At 38.7% G+C, this 21,599-nt stretch overlaps 1 protein-coding gene across 1 annotated transcript; it reads left to right on the forward strand.

The window, feature by feature from the left end:
* Positions 1-898: 898 nt before the first annotated feature.
* LOC139723823 (uncharacterized) lies at positions 899-8,906 on the forward strand. The gene is made up of 9 exons (XM_071635030.1): positions 899-1,076; positions 1,813-1,845; positions 2,480-2,827; positions 3,497-3,628; positions 4,609-4,734; positions 6,623-6,739; positions 7,269-7,409; positions 8,760-8,820; positions 8,858-8,906. Exons 1-9 carry the CDS (start codon positions 899-901, stop codon positions 8,904-8,906), a joined length of 1,185 nt encoding a protein of 394 aa, XP_071491131.1.
* The last annotated feature ends 12,693 nt before the right edge of the window (positions 8,907-21,599 follow it).

Raw genomic sequence — 21,599 nt, forward strand, 5'->3', positions numbered from 1 at the left:
ATACGTGATGCGTGCGAAAGGACAGAAACACGTAACAGTTCGTTATTCCGAAGGTTCTAAATAACGAAACAACCTGTCATTTTCCACATTTTCCAATTAACGAACTTTCGGAGTAAAGTATCTTCGGAAAATGATACTAGTATTCGTATTAACAAACGCTTCATCATATTCGGATTAGTAAACATCAGATATATGGGAATTTGTATATTTCGGAATAACGATCCTTCGGAACAATGAATATCGTTTCAAACGAACTTTCGAAATAACGAGTCTACGGAATAACGAATTTCATGTCATTCTCTTTTGAACCGTCCGAAACCGCTTGAATCCACCCGTCAGCTTTTTTTTTTTTTTTTTGGTATAATTTCTCGCTCTACTATTTTTGTTAGAAAATATGATTACATAATTTGAAAGAGGTCAAAGGTCACCTAAAGTATGTCAAAATCATTCTGTGACACACAATTAAAGTCTCTTGACAAGTCTTAGGCTTTCAAATAAACATAACACATAATAGTCAAACTGAATAGACAGAAAATGTATTTTGTGTAATTTAGAAAGTTGTCGAAATGAGAGTAATATTGGTGTACCTTCCAAGGAACAATATACCGTTGTGTACGGAATCTTCAGTTATCATTATTATTTTTTTTATTATTATTATTATCATTTATTTCTTTTTATCATCATTATCATTATTATTATCTATTTATGTGACTATGCAATTGCAATAAACAATACAATGTCATGTAACATACATGCTAAAGGGTTAACGAACTTTCGACAATGAAATGTAAAGAACATCACCGGGACCAGTGACGTTCCATTTCTGGGGACCCCAGACTGCCAGAAACGGACCATCACTTTTGACAGTACATGTACGAAGCACTTACAGTATCTAGAAATGGAGATGAAGAAGACAGGGGATGTCTTGCTCAACGAAGAGAGCGCTTCGCAACGTGACTCTTTTGCAACAACGAAGGATGGCCCTCCAGCGGCGTCAAAGGTGACCAAGAAACTCGTTGTCGGGATCGTCATCCTGGTTGTTCTCTTTGTCGTCATCCTCGCCGTCATCGTCGCAGGTAATCACATCTACGACATGACTGATGTCTTTGTCGCTTCTAGGAAAATCACCCCCTGGACAATAATTTCCCCCAGACCCTTCCCCGACCCTGACCCTAACTCAAATTCTAACCCTATATTTGATCCTAATCTTTCCACTATCACTAACCGGTATTGTCGTTGGGGCTTGAATGTCCTAATACGATATTTGTTACACATTTTGAAGTGCGACAAATTCTAATAAAGGACCCTCGATTGAGACTATGCATAATTTCCTGTTTTTTCAGTAAAAAAAGGGAAAACAAAACAATAACCAAGTCTTGAAATGCTTGAGTTCAGGATTTGTCATTCGAAGTAGGCCTACATGTAGGAATTAATACAAATGTAGATATGGAGATTCGTGTTTCTACTTATTTTTGCCACTGTTTAGTAAGCTCTATCAGCTGCTTCTAAATAACGATTACAGTTTGATTTTACAATTGTCTTATTTCTTTTTGTTTTTAACCGTTCTGTGTCGAGCAAAATAACCCACCCAGTGTGGTTGCCTAATGAGGACACATTACATTAAGAATGATATAATTAACTCCTCAGCAAAGCCCTCGGCTTCCGTTTACAATTATACTGGTTCTATAATTACCAACACGGAACTGACTAATTCATCATGTTTTCAAAATATCTGTAGGACAATACAATTATTATTCGTACGGGAAAAAAATTTATAATTTTTTTTCTTCTCTCATCATTTTTGTGTTTCAGGGAGAGGGAAGGAGAACAAAGACACTGCCAGAGGTAGGAAATAAGAAAAGAAGGAAAATTTTGGTACATGAAAGAATGGGAAAATTTGAATTCAATTTCTTTACAACTGCGTATCAGCATGATCAGATTCTTGTAAATTGTTGTGAAAATTTGAAAATTCTTCTGGAAACAACAACAACAACAACAACAACATTTTTTCTCTATGTAATCAGCGAAACGCGATGAAGGAATTGCCTAACATTATCTAATAAAGGGCTATAGGACAATCGATGACAGCATAAGAAAACTTTCGAATTTGTTTTATATATGTTAATTAATTGTTCTGTTTGTTTTGTTTCTTTCATGATACGTTTCTCTGCTACAACCACGTAGTATCCCAGGGAATTATCTATCTACGGAAAACTAAAATATTCTTACCATTATAGCATGTATTTCTCTTTATTTTTTTCTCAGTGTTTTTGTCTTTTTGAATTTATGAAAATTTTTGGGTTTTTTTTCTCCTGTATTATGGACTCTGTAGACAATGATGATGATAATGATGATATAAAAATTGTATGTACTTAACGTTCTCTTTGAATTATCGACTAATAATCAGTTGCTTCTCCGAATGACACAGTTATTTTTTTTTTTAATCAATCGTAATACCCTGTCTGCCTGATTGTCATAGAATATGTCGAATTAGAGCTAGGAGCCGTCGACTACATCTCGTCCAATGACTATCCCAAGCCGGCGCCTGGAGAGGAGACTACGTATTCGACCGTCTTCGAGACACAGTTGACCAACTACGTCATCCGTTTTGAATTCACCCTCTTCCACATGGATGGCCTATCCTCGCTCCTCATCGACGATGTGGACCCGACGACGAACGTGACGTCAAACCTCGCGGCCTTTCGATCAGGCGATCGGCCGACCACGTTGTTTTCGACGTCGAACAAAGTGGCGCTCACCTTCTCTCGCTCAAGTGAAGATGACGGAGTGGAATTTTCGGCCAAGATATATGTCACTCGTAAAGGAGGTCTGTGGCGCTTCGCGCTAGCAATACACCGAGTTGATTTATCTGTTGGGTTTTTTTATGCACAGTTCACGACGACATCTGTCTGTCTGTCTGTCTGTCTGTCTTCTCTCTTTCTGTCACCCTGTTTCTGCTTGATGATTTCATAGGTAATGCACATTACACCAAAAAATTCAAATGTTTAGCCCTCTACACAATTTTAAAAGTTAAAGATGCAGACTCGGAAAGTGAAGAACATTTCGTTCCTTTTTTTCTAATAATTAACCCACTGTAACTTTTTTTTTGTAATGTCTGTTGAATAAAGAGTGATTTTAAAGTTAATAGCGGAAAAAGTAGGTAGTGTACATCTCAGCAGTAGTGTAGGTTATGATATCCATAATCCTGGTAATAAAATTGAAATAATTTACCGTACAATTCATAACATGTTTCTGTAGGGGATATCATAGTTAATAATATGCATGAGTTTTGATTGTGGTTGAAGTCAGTGCTTTGTTTTGTTTTTGTTTTTGATTTCATTTTTCTTTTCATTCTTCTTTTTTTTTCACTGCTCAGAGGCGTCGAGATAATTGAGAAGTCCGGATAGGAGATGGCAGGATAATCGAGATCGGACTGTATCTCATAACTTTATAAATGTTTATGACCATTTCCTTTTGCCCCTTCTATGTTACTCAGCTCTTCCAGCTGTGAGCTGCGATCCCGTCACCGAGTGGGCGTGTCTTGATGGAGTCACGTGCATCCCTTTAGACCAGAGATGCGACAACGCTACGGATTGTCCAATGTACGGGGAAGACGAAGAAGCATGTGGTAGGTATATTATCAGAAGGCAAGCCCCTTGTTGGTTCAAATATCCCTGCTGCTAATTTTTCATTTCCTTGTTTTCTCTCCTCACCTCTTCTTTCCTCCCCTCCTCTCTTTTCCTTTTTTTTTGCGTTGTCTTTCCACCCGTCTTTCGTTTCCTCTCTTTTCTTTTTGTTTCATATTATTTTTGTTCTTTGCTTGTCTTTTTGTCCATCTGTTTTCTCCTTTATTTCAATCACTTTTCGCTATATTCCCCCTGCAAGGCCTGCCAACTATAAGTTTTAAGTTTAAATGGAGAAAAATGACAAGTGATATATTCACGTTCATCCCACGAGACAGACACCCAGGAGTCATACTGAACAGCCCACGAGTTCGACATTGAAGAAGGGTCCATGAGTCATACAGCCCACGAGTCATCACAGCCCATGAGTTCGACACTAAGCAAATAAGGGTCATGACTTCGACACTAGGCAAACAAGGCCCACAAGTTCGTCAACAAGTAAAAACGACCCACGAGTTCTACATTATCACGGGGCTTAAGTCGGTCTCGTTAGTCTTGTTTGCTTACTGTCGAACTCGTGGGCCTTGTTTGCCTAGTGTCGAACTCATGACCCTTATGTGTTTAGTGTCTAACTCATGGGCTGTATGACTTGTGGGCTGTATGATTCATGGGTGTCGAACTTGTGACGTGCACCTGTACACTTATGTTCAACGCCATCAGTTTCTATTCCTCTATAAATAGGAAAACCGATTGTGCATTAAGTAAGTGACGGTGGAAGGTCTATAGAAGAGACGAACATATTTCACGGGACGACACCAACGGGCGGGGAGGAACAGGGTGAGGTCTTACTGGCAGCCTGGGGAGGGGGTATTTATTTGAAAGTTAAATATTAGTTAGTTTTGTTGTTTGTTTTGCCGGTGTTTCTACATGATCGTGGTTCATTTTGTTTGTTTCTGTGTGTACTTTGGTTTTTGTCTGTCCGCAGATGTCTGCGGACATGGCCACTTCCGCTGTGGAGACGGAAAATGTATCCCGAAATACATGTTATGTGATCACTCACAGCAGTGTCTTGGGAATGAGGACGAAGCACTGTGCCCCTTCACTTTTACAGGTGATATCAAGGGTCCGTTTCATGAAGTCATCACATAAAATTCCTTACAAAAATCTTAGCATGACCAAAGTCGATCATATTATGTAGATATGAGAGACTTTCAAAGAGAAGTAAAATCCATTTCATGAAGTCTCTCACAAGTGGGTCTTAGAACGAAAAGACTTTCATAAGACTGTAATGAAACAAACCCCAGGTAGCTTCTACGAAGGCAGTTTCGCTGCTGATAAGTCGCATCAGTCGCGAATTAAGGCCGGGCTGCCGTTATGATCCCTCTTTCTCGTTCAGTAACTACAGAAGGCATTTGACAAAGACCGTTCCATCTGGGCCGCATTTCACCAAAAAAAAGAAAAAATATATATATATATATATATATTATGAATGCAACTCTTGCTGGAATAGCAATTGCCATATAGACTTTAGTAATGACAAGAATTCAGCTTTTTGATTGACTGTTGCTAAGAGAAGTTGCCATTCCATTAAGAGTTGCTATCCTAATATCTCTTATCATGTTATGGGGCCCTGATCTCTACTTCAATAGGCAATGACAGGAACGGCGCAGTGTTTTCAAAAGTGTGGGGGCCCACTTCCGGGTTTCATGAGCTAACAAAGTGATGACACCTTATGTCTTCCTTTGTATGGTGCACAAAAAGTATGGGGGCCCGAGCCCCCACGGCCCCCACGGCTGCGCCGGCCCTGAATGGTACTCGTGGCTTATTAGGATGATTGTCATTGATGGAGGAATAATGACATAACCATGGCGGTATGCAAGATTTTTCCCCCACCCCTAATGAGGGAGCTTTCGAATTATTCAAGCTTAAAATTCAACGATCTGATGCACACTTTGTGGGCGAACTTTTGGAAATTTTCTCTTAAAACAAAGCCGGCAAGTCCATAGTTATAGAAAATGTGTATGATTTTAAGCTAAGATAACATAGTTTTTGCGATTTGCCTGTTTAATGAGTTGTTTTGGAGATCAAAAGTGTGGAATCACAAATGATTCCTGAAGCGCCCTCCCCGTTCGACATATTATGTAGAACGCTTCCAAGTACGTAATGATCGAATCGTGCATCGCATGCAGCAAACACATAATGTTTTCACAACGATTCCTGAACGTGTTTTTCTTTTGAGGTTCCGTACGTCTTTGTACAAAATTGACGTTTTTAAAATGTACATACAACGTCAAAGTTGGGACTTAGCATTTACCGCAAAGCACAGTTTTTTGGGGGAAAACGTTTTGAAAACGTCAATGGACGTTACAAAATGTTTTAATATGTCTTCTACGTCTTCGTCCTTTTTAAACGTCCACAAAACGTGTTTTAGGTCTGCTACGTCGACTTCGTCTTTACTGAATGGTTAAAAACGGTTTTATTTGGTTTCTTTATCATGAATATTCATGATTATTCATGAATATTCAAATAAGAAAATGTAAGATTTTAAAACTAGTGGAAATAGATAAAAGACATTGAAATCCAAAGATTTATGCTGGGTTCAATCTTTTTGTGTTAAACATAAACTTACCTACGTTATTGTTCAGTTATTCGCAATTTCAAATTGTGTTATGAAGAGGTATTTTCATATGTTAATAGGCCTAATTAAGGTGTGTATGATCTAATTTTAGTAACCATGTCTTCATGCATTACAACATTTTGCTGGTACCTGTATATAAAAGAATGTGATATAGATTCATCATAGTAATACTGATAACAATGATCATAATTATCATTTTAATAATTATCAAAAATGACGATAGTAACAGAAAGGAAGACGAATCATGACGATAATGGTGTCAAAGATGACGATATCAGCACACATTGTACTCCCTTTTACTTACTATAATACCCCAATGTATTCCACTTACACTGATGATATTCTTACTGCGTGAACACAGGGTCTTGCCCCGCCACGCACTTTACCTGCGACGATGGCGACTGTGTATACCGGGACAGACTCTGCGATCACAGATATGATTGTCGCGACAATTCTGACGAGTCTCCAGAACTTTGCGGTGAGTATTGTGTTCTAGGGTAATGATCATTGTTCAGTTAGCTCGTTTTACCGCAAAAGGAAATTAAGTTCGTTATTCCGAAGGTTCATTATTCCGAAGCATACGAATTCCGTATACCCAGATGTTCGTTATGCCGTAAAAGTGAAATTGGGTTCATTAATCTGAACATTTGTGGCGCTATGTCGAAGGTTCCACAATCCAAAAAAATGAAATAAGATTCGTAATTGCTCTGAAGTACGAAAAGGAGAATAGAAAACAAGAAGGATGCGAAGACGCTACGAACGAGCTTTCAGAATTACAAACAAGAAAAAGATATATTAATGCGATGCGATGAAACATGTCTACCATGTACATACATGGTGTCATGTTCCACCAATGAACAGTTTGTGGTAAAGAGAGAGAGAGAGAGAGAGAGAGAGAGAGAGAGGGAGAGAGAGAGAGAAAGAGAGAATGTTGATTGGGAAGTGACAGCCTATAACAGGGCAAGTTCGGACCGATATGACCAAATGTGTTTGTTTCTTCCGCGCAGGCACATGCAACCCAAAGACTGAGGTAACTTGTGACGACGGGTCGTGCAAATCGATCATCTACGCCCGATGTAACATGCGGGGGGATTGCTCAGGAATGGCCGACGAGGTGAACTGCTCGGGTTACCACGGCACCCCGGTCGGTGAGTCCATTGACGGAAAATAAAAGTTGATTCCCTATATCGATCATTATCCATTCAAAAGATAAGAATTGAAATAATACATTTATACATGTCAATGTCCAATTTGACAATAGCAAACAAGAGTAAATTCAGACAAAATGGTACAGCTAGGTGTCAGCAGGATTGGACGTAGAACAAGAAAGAAACAATAATGAAATTTCCCATGTTTTGACGATGAAATGATGTCGGTCGTATACCCACATACAAATTAGATGACGCAAAAAAAAAAAACCCACACATCTAACAACTCTCTCGTTAATTGGCAGATACAGAAATATTGCCAAATCGTGTCTTTGATAGATCATTTACCAAATGCAACAGCCTCTGTCGTAAAGTGGTATAATTAGCCAGTTGTTACAACACTACAATATTTGGATGCAATACGTATACACAGTGTCATTCAAACGATGTTTGTCCCTTACGAGCGATTACTTTGGCCAGACATTGCAAGATCTAATATAGGGAACGTGAATTCCCTATTACAGCAATTCGTCCAAATATGTCCCAAGGAAACACGTGGAATGAAATTGCTCATTTACTATCATGGTGTTTAGTGAATGACAATATCGTCTTCTTAAATAGTTACTATATCAATACATTGATTTATTTAGGAGAGAGAGAGAGAGAGAGAGAGAGAGAGAGAGGAAAGCTGTTTAAAGGAGATGTTATACAATACAATGAAGTTCTCTAAAAAAAACCGAAGACAATATAAACATGTAAATTGCTATTTTCATTGCTTCAATTCGTATCTCAGGCAATTACCCCCCCCCCCCCCCCCGGCAATTACCAACGGCTTAATACTGGTCAGTGATAAGGTTAGAGTAAACGTGAGATAGGTTTACGGCTAGGATTACAGTTAGAGTTTGCGTCAGGGCTAGGTTTAGGTCCAAGATTTAGGATTAGGGTTAGGGTCAAGGAGAGGGTAAGACAGGTGGAAAAAAATAAAATACAAACACAACTCTCCAGGAAAGCGTTCTTAATACCCTGGTGGTAAGGTTATACGGCATCAGATTCTATCTCTTTTGTTGTAGTTGATTCCTTATTCAATAACATTTGTAATACTGATAGTAGTGATTATTCTGTAATGTAATTAAACGAATAACAATATCAAATGTCCCGAAGAAGAGACAAAGCTAAACACAAAAAAGTAATCCTAGCATGCTGGGTTGGTGGACAAGCTTTTTATCATGGTTAGTCTGACGACAATTGCCCTGGAAAGTGTCGATGGTAACTATAGATGGCAACTGTTTTTTCCCTTCTTCTTCTTCCTTTGATGTTAATTGTACCACTCTCTTTCATTATCTTTCAAAGAGTTCATTGAACTCGGACTTTACCAGTCCGTTAACATCACTTCCTCCGATTGGCCGCAGCCGTACGCTGCTGAAAGCTGGATGGCGTGGAAATTCCAGGGGCCACCAGAAAGCGCGTTTCGCCTGGACTTTCTCCACTTCGATTTGACTTGGGGGGCGTTTGTCACGCTCCTTGACGATCATGATCTCCTAGACTTTCGCAACCAGGCGCGTTATTGGAAATTGCCATCTGACGATAGGGTATTACGTACGAAAACCAACAAATTGGCCGTCCAATTCTATGGCGGAAGGGTAGGGGGCCTTCGACCTGGTTTCTACCTCACAATAACTGCTCTTCCTTATGGTGGTAAGTTCTTCGTGCCTACAGCTATTACACTATTCCGTCCTGCGTCTGTCCAAACTGGAGTGGGGTACGTGCCGGGGCAGCAATGGAGCTTCGATGCTGGGCTGACCCAAGTATCCACATTTTGGTCACTGCACAAGATTGGCAAACAAATAATTTACTCCATAGGTCAAAGCAGGTGTTTCGTGTGTAGATAAGTCAACTAAACAAGGCAAGGACAGTGTTATAATAAAGCATCATTTAATGGGCCTTCAATAACATAGCACCGAAATTGCAATTATGCGGCTACCCACTCGATATATGCCAATGTATAATGAAGCAATGACAATGTACACAACATAATTCGTCTGTTTAAAGAATAAAATATAATATGCTATATACCCAATATGCATTAGAAATATACCTTTCATCTTTCTGTCATACATGATCTTATCATTTTGCAATACAAAGTAAATAGGACGAGAATCGGTTCAAAAGTTTGAAAACAGGCAGACTGACGAGGAAACGAGAGATATATAGAAAGGGAAAATGGAAAATTAAAGACACAGTTTACCTTTGGGAGCAGTGATTAAAAAAGTAGAGTTATCACATTTGATGCATATGTCGATAGGTCAACGGTATCACAAGACATCCTATCATAATTATGAACATTTTGCAATTAATCCTAAAGTAAAGGGAGATATGACTATTTTTATTATTAAACCATGATTGCCAACGGTTTAGGCTAGAAACAATTTTATTCATTTTTAACATTGAATATCCTGATTTAAATGTTTACAATGGTTGTTTCTATGCCTAACTCACATTTCAGAACTATTTTGAAGCACTAAAGCTGGGTTTTTGTTTCATCTGCAATGGTAAATAATGCCTTTAACAATGTCCAAAAATGATGTAGCAAAGATAACAAGCATGTATTTATGATCAATAAGGTGCAGATACATACATATCATGAATACAATGATTGCTTTGGCGAAAACATTCGTCATAAAAAGTAAACGCAATGGGATCTTTCAATTATGTAACAAAAAGCAACAATAACTACAAGGCTTGGTTCGGGAGGGTCGAAGTTATATATAATATATCCATATAATCGCATAATGTATGTGTGTCAGTATGTCTATTTTTGTATTGATCATACGTGTACACGAACATTATACAACTGCTATTATTACTTCCTGCATGTGTATTATTAAAATATGTGTCCAATTTAAATCATTTCTCTGTACCATTCTGTCGAAAAAAAAAGATAAAATAAAGACTGAGCTTGAGCTTGAATAGCTTTGCAAATTGCCGCCTTTCTCAACAGACAGCGAGCTGCCTGTTTGTAATCCAAGAATGATCAGTTGTAACTATACGCTCAACGCAAGCGACTCCTCGTGTGTCACTCGATGGGCTATTTGCAATGGGTATGAAGACTGCCCTCTAGGGGAAGACGAGCAAAATTGTACTGCTGCCGTCGGTGAGTTTGGTTTCTAGTAATTTGATCCATCAAGTTCTATAGTCATCATCTTGTTTTCACTAATTTGGCACGTTTGAATGTCACTGCATATCTGATGCAGAAAAGACCCTATATGTATGAGATGAAATAAATAAATTCACCATGACACACATTCCGTAAATTCGAGCTTTTTGGGCAAGTCTGTGTATAAAGTTCAAAGAGCAGACTGCTGAAGAAGCACTCAAGCAGACGAAAGTTTTGAAGTTTTCACCATGCATCAATCTGTGAACCATTACATGGGCGTCACCAGGGTGGGTGCGTTGGGTGCGAACGCACCCCCCTTCAGACAAAAAAAAAAAAAAAAAAAAAAAAAAACCTTCAGGCTTCGAGCGACCTCAACGCCGGACGCTAAATAATTATTCTTTTTTATTTTTTTGTCAACTTGTGCACCAGAGACCCACCCCCCCCCCCCCCCAAAAAAAAAGAAAAAAAAGGTCGTGGGCAAAAACAATTCGCACCCCTGGTTCTGGCAGCACTTTTTTATACATATCTACTATAGTATTCTATACAGTGTTTACTATTTAGATAGATTTTGGACATCCTTCCCCGGCTTGGTCTCCTCGACGCCACCTCGCTGGTCATACCTCCCCCAGTCATGAACATAAACCGACACCCTTGACTACCAGTGGCGGATCCAGGGGGAGGGGAGCGCCGGGCGTCCCCCCCCCCCCCTTAAATTTCCGAAGCGAAAAAGTATAGCTACAAACGGTAGTTTTTAGACTGTAAAATGTCAAAATTTTCAAGCTCGCTCTCTTCGCTCGCTCATATTGAATCGTTATGCACTTTTGATGTTGCTGAGAGTAATTGCCGGCAGTTCGCCCGGTGCCCCTCCCCCCCCCCCCCCCCCCCCACTTAATGCAAAAAGAAAAAAAATACGGCTATACTAACGGTAGTTTTTGGACTGTATTAATATCAAAATTTTCAAGCTTGCTCGCTCCGCTCGCTCGCATTAAAATTCTCCTGATATTGCTGCCAGTAATTGCCAGCAGTTGCGCCCGGTGCGCCCCCCCCCCCCCTTAATTTCGAAAGCAAAAAAGATATAGCTTGTAACGGCAGTTTTGGACTGTAAAATGTCACAATTTTCAAGCTCGCTCGCATTTAATCTTTATGCAATTCTCCTGATGTTACTGCCAGTAATTGCCTGCAGTTGCGTCCGGTGCGCCCCCCTTAATTTCCAAAGCGAAAAAATAGTAACAACCGGCAGTTTTTTAACTGTAAAATGTCAAAATTTCAAGCTCGCTCTCTTCGCTAGCTCGGATTGAATCGTTATGCAATTTACCTGATGTTGCTGCCAGTATCTAAATTACCAGCAGTTACGTCTGGTGTGCCCCCTCCCCCCCCCCCCCGTAATTTCGAAAGCAGAAAAGATATAGCTTCTAACGGCAGTTTTGGACTTGTAAAATGACAAAAATTTTCAAGCTCGCTCGCATTCAATCTTTATCCAATTCCTGACATTGCTGCCAGTAATTGCCAGCAGTCGCGCCCGGTGCGCCCCCCGTAATTTCGAAAGCAAAAAAGATATAGCTTAATACGGCAGTTTTGGACTGTAAAATATCAAAATTTTCAAGCTCGCTCGCATTTGATCTTTATGCAATTCTTTTGATGTTACTGCCAGTAATATTGTCTGCAGTTGCGCCCTTTGCGCCCCCCTTAATTTCCAAAGCGAAAAAATACAACTACAAACGGTAGTTTTTGGACTGTAAAATGTCAAAATTTTGAAGCTCGCTCGCTCCACTCGCTCGCATTAAAATCCTCCTGATATTGCTGCCAGTAATTGCCAGCAGATGCGCCCGGTGCGTCCCCCCCCCCCCCCCCATTTTCGAAAGCAAAAAAGATATATAGCTTAAAACGGCAGTTTGGGACTGTAAATTGTCAAAATTTTCAAGCTCGCTCGCATTTAATCTTTATGCAATTCTCTGGATGTTACTGCCAGTTATATTGTCTGCAGTTGCGCCCGGTGCGCCCCCTTCCCTTAATTTCCAAAGCGAAAAAATACAGCTACAAACGGTAGTTTTTGGACTGTAAAATGTCAAAATTTTGAAGCTCGCTTGCTCCACTCGCTCGCATTACAATTCTCCTGATATTGCTGCCAGTAATTGCCAGCAGATGCGCCCGGTGCGTCCCCCCCCCCCCTAATTTTTGAAAGCAAAAAAGATATAGCTTCAAACGGCAGTTTCGGACGGTAAAATGTCAAAATTTTCAAGCTCGCTCGCCGAATCTTTATGCAATTCTCCTGTTGTTACTGCCATTAAGTGTCTGCAGTTGCACCCGGTGCGCCCCCCCCCCCTTAATTTACAAAGCGAAAAAATATGGCTAAGAAAGGCAGTTTTTGGACTGTGAAATGTAAAATTTTGAAGCTCGCTCGCTCCGCTCGCTCGCATGTAATCGTTATGGCATTCTCCCGATATTGCTGCCAGTAATTTGTCGTGTCATACCGTCATTCCATAATCCAACCCCCTCCCACAATCTCCCCTTTGCTCGTTCCGCTTGTTCGGGCTCGGTTGCGTTCATGACATCTGTGTAAGAATTATTTCCAGAAGTTTATTTAAATCATACCATTGATAGGCAAATTATTCAATAACAATTTACTTCAAAATATACCGATACCTTAAACAAGTGGGACTGTTTCAAGTCGGTATAACACGCAAAAAACCTGCATCAAATTGCACCATTTACAACATCAAAATGCATTTTCAGTTCTAACCGTTGGAGGGGGTTAACCCCCTTCCACACCCTCCCCCTCGCTCGCTCCGCTTGCTCGGGATCGGTCGCGTTCATCATATCAGTGTAAAATCAATACAAGAAGTTTATTGAAATGATAGTTTATAGGCACATTTTTCAACATCAATTTTCATCAACTTGGTACTGCTATACCTACAACAAGAGGGACTGTTTCAAGCCGATAAAAACACGCAAAAAGCCTGCAACAAATTGCACCCTTTACAACATCAAACATGTCAAAATGCAAAAAGTTCTCACCGTGGGAGGAGGGGAGGGGGGTGGGTGGACAACAGTCACTTCCACACCCCCCCCCCCCCGCTCGCTCCATTGAAAACTAACCCTCCCCTCCCCCCCCCCCAAAAAAAAAAAAAAAAGATGAAATCCTAGCTTCACCGACGCCCTTTCTCTGCTTGGTTTCCCTAAAAAAAACACCAAACAAACAAAAAACAAAAACAAAAACAAAACACAAACAAACAGTATGAAAAGTCTAGGGATTATATTCCAAATGTCTCTCCAAAAAATCTCGTTACATTAGGGTCAAAACGCACCCCCCTTGAAAAAAAAGCTGGTGACGCCCCTGCATTATCATAACAAAGAGATTCCTGAAGTGTTCACTCCAACAACCCTGTCTACTGAAACATCAAGCGTGTTAAATCCGGCCAACTGAATAAGCTCTTGTTTGTATTAAGTATTATTCAACCCCAATGTTTTACAGTTTCTTTGCGTAAATGATATCAGAGGCATTTTTTACATGGGGGACAATGCATTCAAGACCTTCAAAACTGAAAACATGGTTAGTCAATGTCTTTAATGTAATTATTTACTAGAGAAATTGTTGTTGTAATCATGTCTTTATGATAAGTAAAAACGAAGGACATGTTGACATTATAATATATACCAGGTCCACGGTCCTATTCTGGACACATGGCTGGTAATGATACATACATATAGATAGATAGATAGATAGATAGATAGATAGATAGATAGATAGATAGATAGATAGATAGATAGATAGAAAGATAGATAGATACAGAGGATAAACTCATCGCCAATTCACTTTTTAGTTTTCATTTGTGATTGTTCACCAGAGGATTGGAAAAATGAGGTTGTGTACTACTGCAAGAATTTCAGCGATGTTAGTTTCAACAAAGGACGCGTATGTAACAACTACCCGGAATGCCCACTTCTGGATGACGAAATGAGTTGTAAGTGACAAGTACGTATGTTTATATATGTATATCTTTATATCTATATATATAGTATATTATGTATATATAGGGCATACATATATATAAATTATATATATATATATATATATATATATATATATATATATATATGATACAAATTTATTCATTCATTGACTTATCTCATTACACACACATATGTGCACTGCAAAAGTTCGGGTGTTAAATAAATTTCTTGTTGATTTTGAATTTCAACAAGACGAATAAGAACTTTCTGATATAAAGTATGTACCTACTTGATTAAAAATCTACCAACAAACCACAGTAATACCAGTTGGTGTGGTCTCCAATTGACACTGGGCTGGTGTTATACCATTGAAATCAAAGTGTCCAGCAATGCAACATTAACACCTCACAGTGTCAGGTGAACATTTTTCAGCACCACTACAACATATTTTCTACACCTTTCACAGTGTGGTCCTCTATTGACACTTGATCGGTGTTAGATTTAAAACCCAGTGGCGGATCCAGGGGGGGGGGGGGGGGAGGGAGGGCAACCGGCGCACGCCCCCTTTTTTCGTTAAAAACAAAAGAAATAAAAAGAAAAAAATGAAATGAAACCCGGAAGTGGCACCAGAAATATTAGTTGCGCCCCCCCCCCCCCTTTACAGAATTCCTGGATCCCCACCCCCCCCCCCCTGAAACCCGTGGTGTTAAATGTAACATCGATCTTTTTGCATGATATATTATATTAAGGTGATAAAAGGTAGTATTCTTGATCTCTTTTACATTCTTGAACAATGTTACCATTGTGATTTGTATCCGGATGACAATCTGCAAATGTTAGCAATTTGCAAAGTTTGAAATCGGAGAGATTTTCTTTCGCAGCGAAACTGTGTTTCTGTTGGTTGTTTGTTAGTTTGTTTGTTTTAGGGGCTATAAGAGATGTGGCTGTCTATTCAATATATCTATAATGAAGACGTCAAACTTATAACCTTTTTTCGAATCAAATTGAATGACACCATTTTCCTTTTTTTTTATTCCGTCTGAATCTCCGCTTGTTTTGTGGAGTTTTACTTTATAATACTATCTCATTCTAAGTCTGGGACGCCGGATCCAGGAATTCTGTGAAGGGGGTGGGGCGCAAAGCAGTTTATATTTCTGGTGCCACTTCCGGGTTTAATCGGCTGACAAATCAAACAAAGAAACAAACAAAAAACTTTGGTGCAAATTTTCTCGTGTTTCTCGTGCCACTTCCGATTTTCATCAGCTGATCAGCGATTCCATGCAATTAGCCATGCTTTTATTCAAAAAGATGAGAACTAAAAATTAACGGGGAGGGGGGGACCCGGTACACCCCATCCCCCAACGGATCCGCCACTGTAAGTCTTCAACTTTCAATCCATCGAGTGTATTTTGTTTGTTTGTTTGTTTGTTTGTTTGTTTGTTTGTTTGTTTGTTTGTTTGTTTTTGTCGGAGAAGCGTTCCTGACGTGTAGCGACCAATAAGACTGGATTTTGTGTCGCTTCAATACAGGTTCGTGTGTCGACACAGACTTTCAGTGCGAATCTGGTATGTGCATCTCTGCATTTGCTGTCTGTAATTTCTTCTATGACTGCCTGGGCGGGAAAGAGGACGAGCTAGAGTGTGGTGACGACACAAATACCTGTAAGCTTCGATCTCTATTTGACATTCCATATACGCATATATAGAGGATTTTTTAAAATACTTTTTCAGTAATTTACTTTATTTGAAACACACAACTTCTCTTTGTATTTTGCATGATAGGATGTATTCAGTCATTACTTGGTCTAAGAATAGGCAAAAGTGAAGTTTCGACATGCCGTTTGTATTGTTTTAATCCCATGATTATACAGAGGACACAATCTACTCACTGCTAAAGTATATGTACAATATATCATATAAGAGCACATTTCTCCGCAATGCCACAACACTATATCTTTATTTCCTTACCAGTGTTCTTTTGTCGCTCGTGTGTTTACAGTGTCTTTCGAGATCGACCCTCAAAACCCAGTCAATATCACCTCGCCGCGGACCGTCCAGCAGAAATTTTACCGTGAGTTCGGATATGCCGAGTACCACGTCGCTGCACCGCCTGGACAGATAATTGTGGCCTTCGTAGACGATTTCGACATCGAACAGCTTGCCATGATTGCCATCACGGACGGCAGTGATGCTGACGACCGCCGGAGAATTCTAGCCCTTTTCGATTTTAAAGGTCGTCCACAAAAGATCTACTCGAAGACTAACACTGTGACTCTCAGTTATTACTATCACAGCGGGGCTTCACGGCTCCACAGGGGATTTAGAATTGAGCTACATGCTGTAGAACAGTGATTTGCTCGTTCGTTCGTATTTATTCTGCTTCTTCAATCAAATGAAATTGATTCTGTGGTTATGACAAATTTAAATAACACATAGTCAAATAACAAAGGAGCAATAAAAAGTGCAATCTATGATACTACATGCATGACAAAATCATTCAAAAACATGATTGCATAATATGAATACAAAAAAGACAATATAATTCTATCAGTTTGAGACGACCGTGACTGCCAGCAATAGCAAAGTTTTATTGGGCTGAAGGCCTCGTTGGGAATGTAGCTTAAGTTTGCCTCTCACAAAAGTTTTGTTATTATCATTATCATGGATTGTCATTATTATCGTTATCATTATCGTTATTATCATTATTATTATTATTATTATTATCATTATTATTATTATCATTATTATTATTATTATTATTATCATCATTTTTATTACTATCATTATAATTACAGTATTATGTTATAGTGGAAGATACATATGAGGGAGGGCAGTGCGTTAAATGTTCGTGCTGGGGCTATTATAATGAACATGATCATTCTTCGAAATATCAATACAATAATACTACCAAAATCAGAGCAAAATAAAAAAGATAAAACAAATTATATTTGCTATAATGTTATAGCTTACTAAATGTATATTTCCCTTGAAATATAGGCCTACTTCTTTATACTGGCTTTAAAGGACAACAGTATTTTTTTCAGGAAGTCGGGTAAATCATTCCATGTATCTGGTGTGCGATGCCTCACTGACCTGTGAGCTATAAGGGATTTTGAATCATAGACTTGATAGAAGTGGAATTCTGTTGAGTGTCTTGTAGGGTGCGAGTGAATGTCTGTATCATAATCGAAAAAAAAAAATGAAAGGACTTCGGCAGCAAATTCTTAGCATATTTGTACCTGAACACAGAAGTCTGAAATGTATGTATATCATCAATTTTTAATGCATTTTGCTGTTTGGGGTCGTATGCGCTGTGTATGCAGAATGTGAATAATTCATAATAATTATGATTGCCATAAAAACAATACATTAAAATGCGTTTTATGACAATATTGCCCAAACAATATTACAATATATCATATAAGGGAATAATAAGTGCATTATAAAGCATATGTAATGATTTGGATGACAATGAATATAAAAACTGCAAGTATCGATTTGTGTCTATTTTCAGTTGAACTATTCTTTTTAATCTGGTCTTCTTGTGTTCGAATCGGGGAGGGGGGTGTTTCATCAATTTAGTCAGCGCTGACAATTACAGTAAAATCCTTGGTTTTGATTGATCGAGACGCTCTTGTCACAGACTGTTACTATGGTAATTGTCAGAGACTGACAACTTGTCAGAGACTGACAACTTGTCAGCACTGACTAACTTGATGTAACACCCCATTGCCCAAGTGTACCAAAACAACAAACACGCATATTTATGTTAATTTATTATCGTGATTATCAAACATAATCTATCAATTATTTTCTTTTCAAATAAAAGCATTCAAGCCATTCATGAATCACCCCTCCCCGCACTTACATCTTTTCACTTGCACTTCTTTTGTGTGTAAATCAAAGAGAATAACTCTTTAGTTCTTTTGTCACGAGAACTGGGCCCCGTTTTATCAAAAGATGAAATCGATTTTGAATTTCCTTACAACACAGGCTGCCATAGACTTACAGTTGAAATCAACAACAGTGCATTCCCGTTACAACGAACACGGTTATAACGAAATTTCGTTGTAACGAAGTAAATCTTCTGGTCTCAAAATTATCACCTTTAAAGTCTATGGCACAAAATTCGCTTATAACGAACACGGTTATAGCGAAATTTCCATTAAAACGAAGTCTTTTCCGAGCGCCACAGACAATGAAAAACAAAAGAAATGTGCTCCGTTATAACGAAATGCGAATTGCTTTCGAAAATATGTAGCGGAACAAGCATACATAGCGTCTCTGCATGGGTGAACGCTTCACACCACTGTGTGTTCGCTCGTTGTGTCACGCACAGTTTCTGAGGGGAACTTCCGTTTATTATTGTAATACAGTTATCCCATCGCATTTCACATAGCTTTCCAGTGTATGATGAGTATTCAGCAAACAGAATAATATATACGTGATTTCCTTGTTTTCGTTATTGTTCGGTTATAACGAAATTTCGTCATAACGAAAGACAACTGCCGGTCCCGAGCATTTCGTTACAACGGGAGTGCACTGTCAATTTATCTCTTCATAAAACAGGGCCCTGCAGATCTGCAACAGGGTGAATGCACCCTCAATAGTGTTGAATTATACTGTGTATCGTTATCAATCGTCAATTGCGCAGTGGACAGTCCTTCCATTTCTTTCTCTCCAGTTCTTTCTCACCATCCGTCCCATTATTGCTATCCCTTTCTTTTTTCTTTCTTTCTTAGCATCACCTGTGTACATGACCATGTATGTTTTGTTGTGTAAAATAGTTTGTTGTTTGCCGTAGTTAAGTGAGTCGATAGTTTGTTAAACTGTATAATAATAGATTTATATCTCATTTGATGAGGCCCCTGTATTAAGCTCGGCTTAAGAATCCTCTCGTATGGTGCTTTGATATTTCTTCCTGTGTTGTATTATCTTTGTTCTCTGTCACAATGATTCCCTTACCTTTCATGTGCAAAGTTAGCCATGAATGATGATGAATCAGTGTGTATGTTTTCGAACGTGATTACTTATGTCATGCAGAAGCAATAAAATGAAATGATATGAATTTTTATCAAGCACCTTTATGTATACATTGTAATATGATTATTGTGACCGTCCCTGCAACATGGAACATGTCACAGAAGAAAAAACATGCAAAAATTCACTGTAGTCAGATGTTTCTAGTAGGTTTCTGTTGGTAAAACTTGATATTTCTTTTTCAAAAATCCAAGTTTACCAAAATGTCTATATGTAAGTGTTACAGTTTCGTTTGTACAGCGCATTCTTGAAAGAAAAAGTAGCTGAAATAAATTGAAATTGAAATTGAGCATTTAAATTCGAAACAGTATATCGACATGTTACGGAGCTGTGCTATACTTTCAAATTGCATGTTGAACATGATTGTATTCAAACTGAATTCTTTGTTCGTCAATTAAATTAACCGGGATATCGAAATCAAATGTGATTTTTATATTCTTTATTGATTTATTCATTTATTTTTTGCAGCCTATACCAATACTACTGACGATTTGAAATTACTGGCAGAGAGACAAATCTACATAGAATTAATTCCTGGGCTCAGATTTCTCAAAAGACTGATCGATTATAAATTTCCTTAACACACAGACTGCCATAGACTTATGATAGAAATCAACTATATAATCATCTAGAACTATTCATAAAAGGGGCCCTGCTATATCTAATCCCTAGGCAGAGGTTGGGAATAAGAGCCACGTAACCACGATTTTTGCTCTATTTTCAAACCTCTGTATATACAAAATTTTAACTTTGCACAGAAGTCAATTGGTGTGTACGGGAGTGTGTAGTTGACACCCAGACAATGTTTCTGGACAATGCCCAAGATTTGAATGCTCCATTATTTATTCATGAGAAATTCCACCATCACCGCTAGTCTTTATTCATTCTGAAATGTGGTGTATGCAAGCGCGTGGAAACATGTGCTTACTTTTTTAATGTGCATGTATTTCACCCATTGCTAGGAATTCAGACTAGCAGTGCCCCGGCAATCCATCAGGAATAATTAATAAAGCATGAATGTGCCTTGGAGCAGAGCTCTGAACAGGTGGTATCCAGGTCCATTGTTCAGGGTCGTGATTGTAAGTACACACTCACATACACATCGTTAGTTTCTGCAAGTTCATGTGTAAAGTTCATGTTTTGTACCAAAATCTGGAACCTAACTTTGAAATTATTAATCATGGGTTTCATGAAACTGATTTAGATTTTCATATTCAAATCACCTCCAACTAAATTGTACACTATTCCGCTATTACTCATATCATTAACAGTTTTATCTGACATTTAGTTTTCGAGACTAAGCATCAAAAGTGGGAAATGTTTTTTTTTTTTTTGTAACACCTAGCACTATGCATGTTACAAAAAGTCTAAAAAAATGTGAGAAGGGGTATCCCCCCTCTCACATCTCCCCCCCCCCCCAAGGTCATTTTCCTCCATCGCCGAGGATCTCACGCTGTCACTTGTTAATGTGCCCCGTCGAAATTTTGCCCCCCCCCCCCCCCCAGAAAAAGAAAAAACAACAAAAAATGAAGTAAAATAAAATAAAAGTTTTAATGCCCGCTTGGTCCGAATAAGCTTCCTTTGCAAAGACGTTTTACCAATTATTGCAATTCAATTCGTAATTATGATTCATAATTATGACCTATATATGTGTGTATGGCTGATAACTACGAGTAAAGTTATGAAATAAACATTGAATGACAGCCATTTTGGATTTCAGGAATAGCCTGAGTGTTTTATTGGTACCTTGCTGTTTCAAAATCTCTGTATAAGTTCTAATGGGTTCCTCGTCTCTAAGAATAGACATTAAAAGTGAGTATTCGTTATACCTACATGCAAAGCTATACACGTGAAAAAAAAGAGGAAAATATAGCGGCCATTATAGACGTCTTCTTGGACAGTCACTGCGGAAATGCCCAAGTAAGGAGGATTTACGAGGACTTTCATTATGTCAATTAAATTCTGACGTATTTCTGGGAATATTTTGGAAAAATCAGCTTGTTATCCAAATGTCAGGTTAAGGCCTATTTGACCTAAAGCTCTTGT

The sequence above is a fragment of the Diadema antillarum genome, unplaced genomic scaffold, assembly GCF_040938485.1.
Source record: "Diadema antillarum isolate AM-2024a unplaced genomic scaffold, OU_Dant_1.0 scf00000201, whole genome shotgun sequence".
Taxonomy (NCBI): domain Eukaryota; kingdom Metazoa; phylum Echinodermata; class Echinoidea; order Diadematoida; family Diadematidae; genus Diadema; species Diadema antillarum.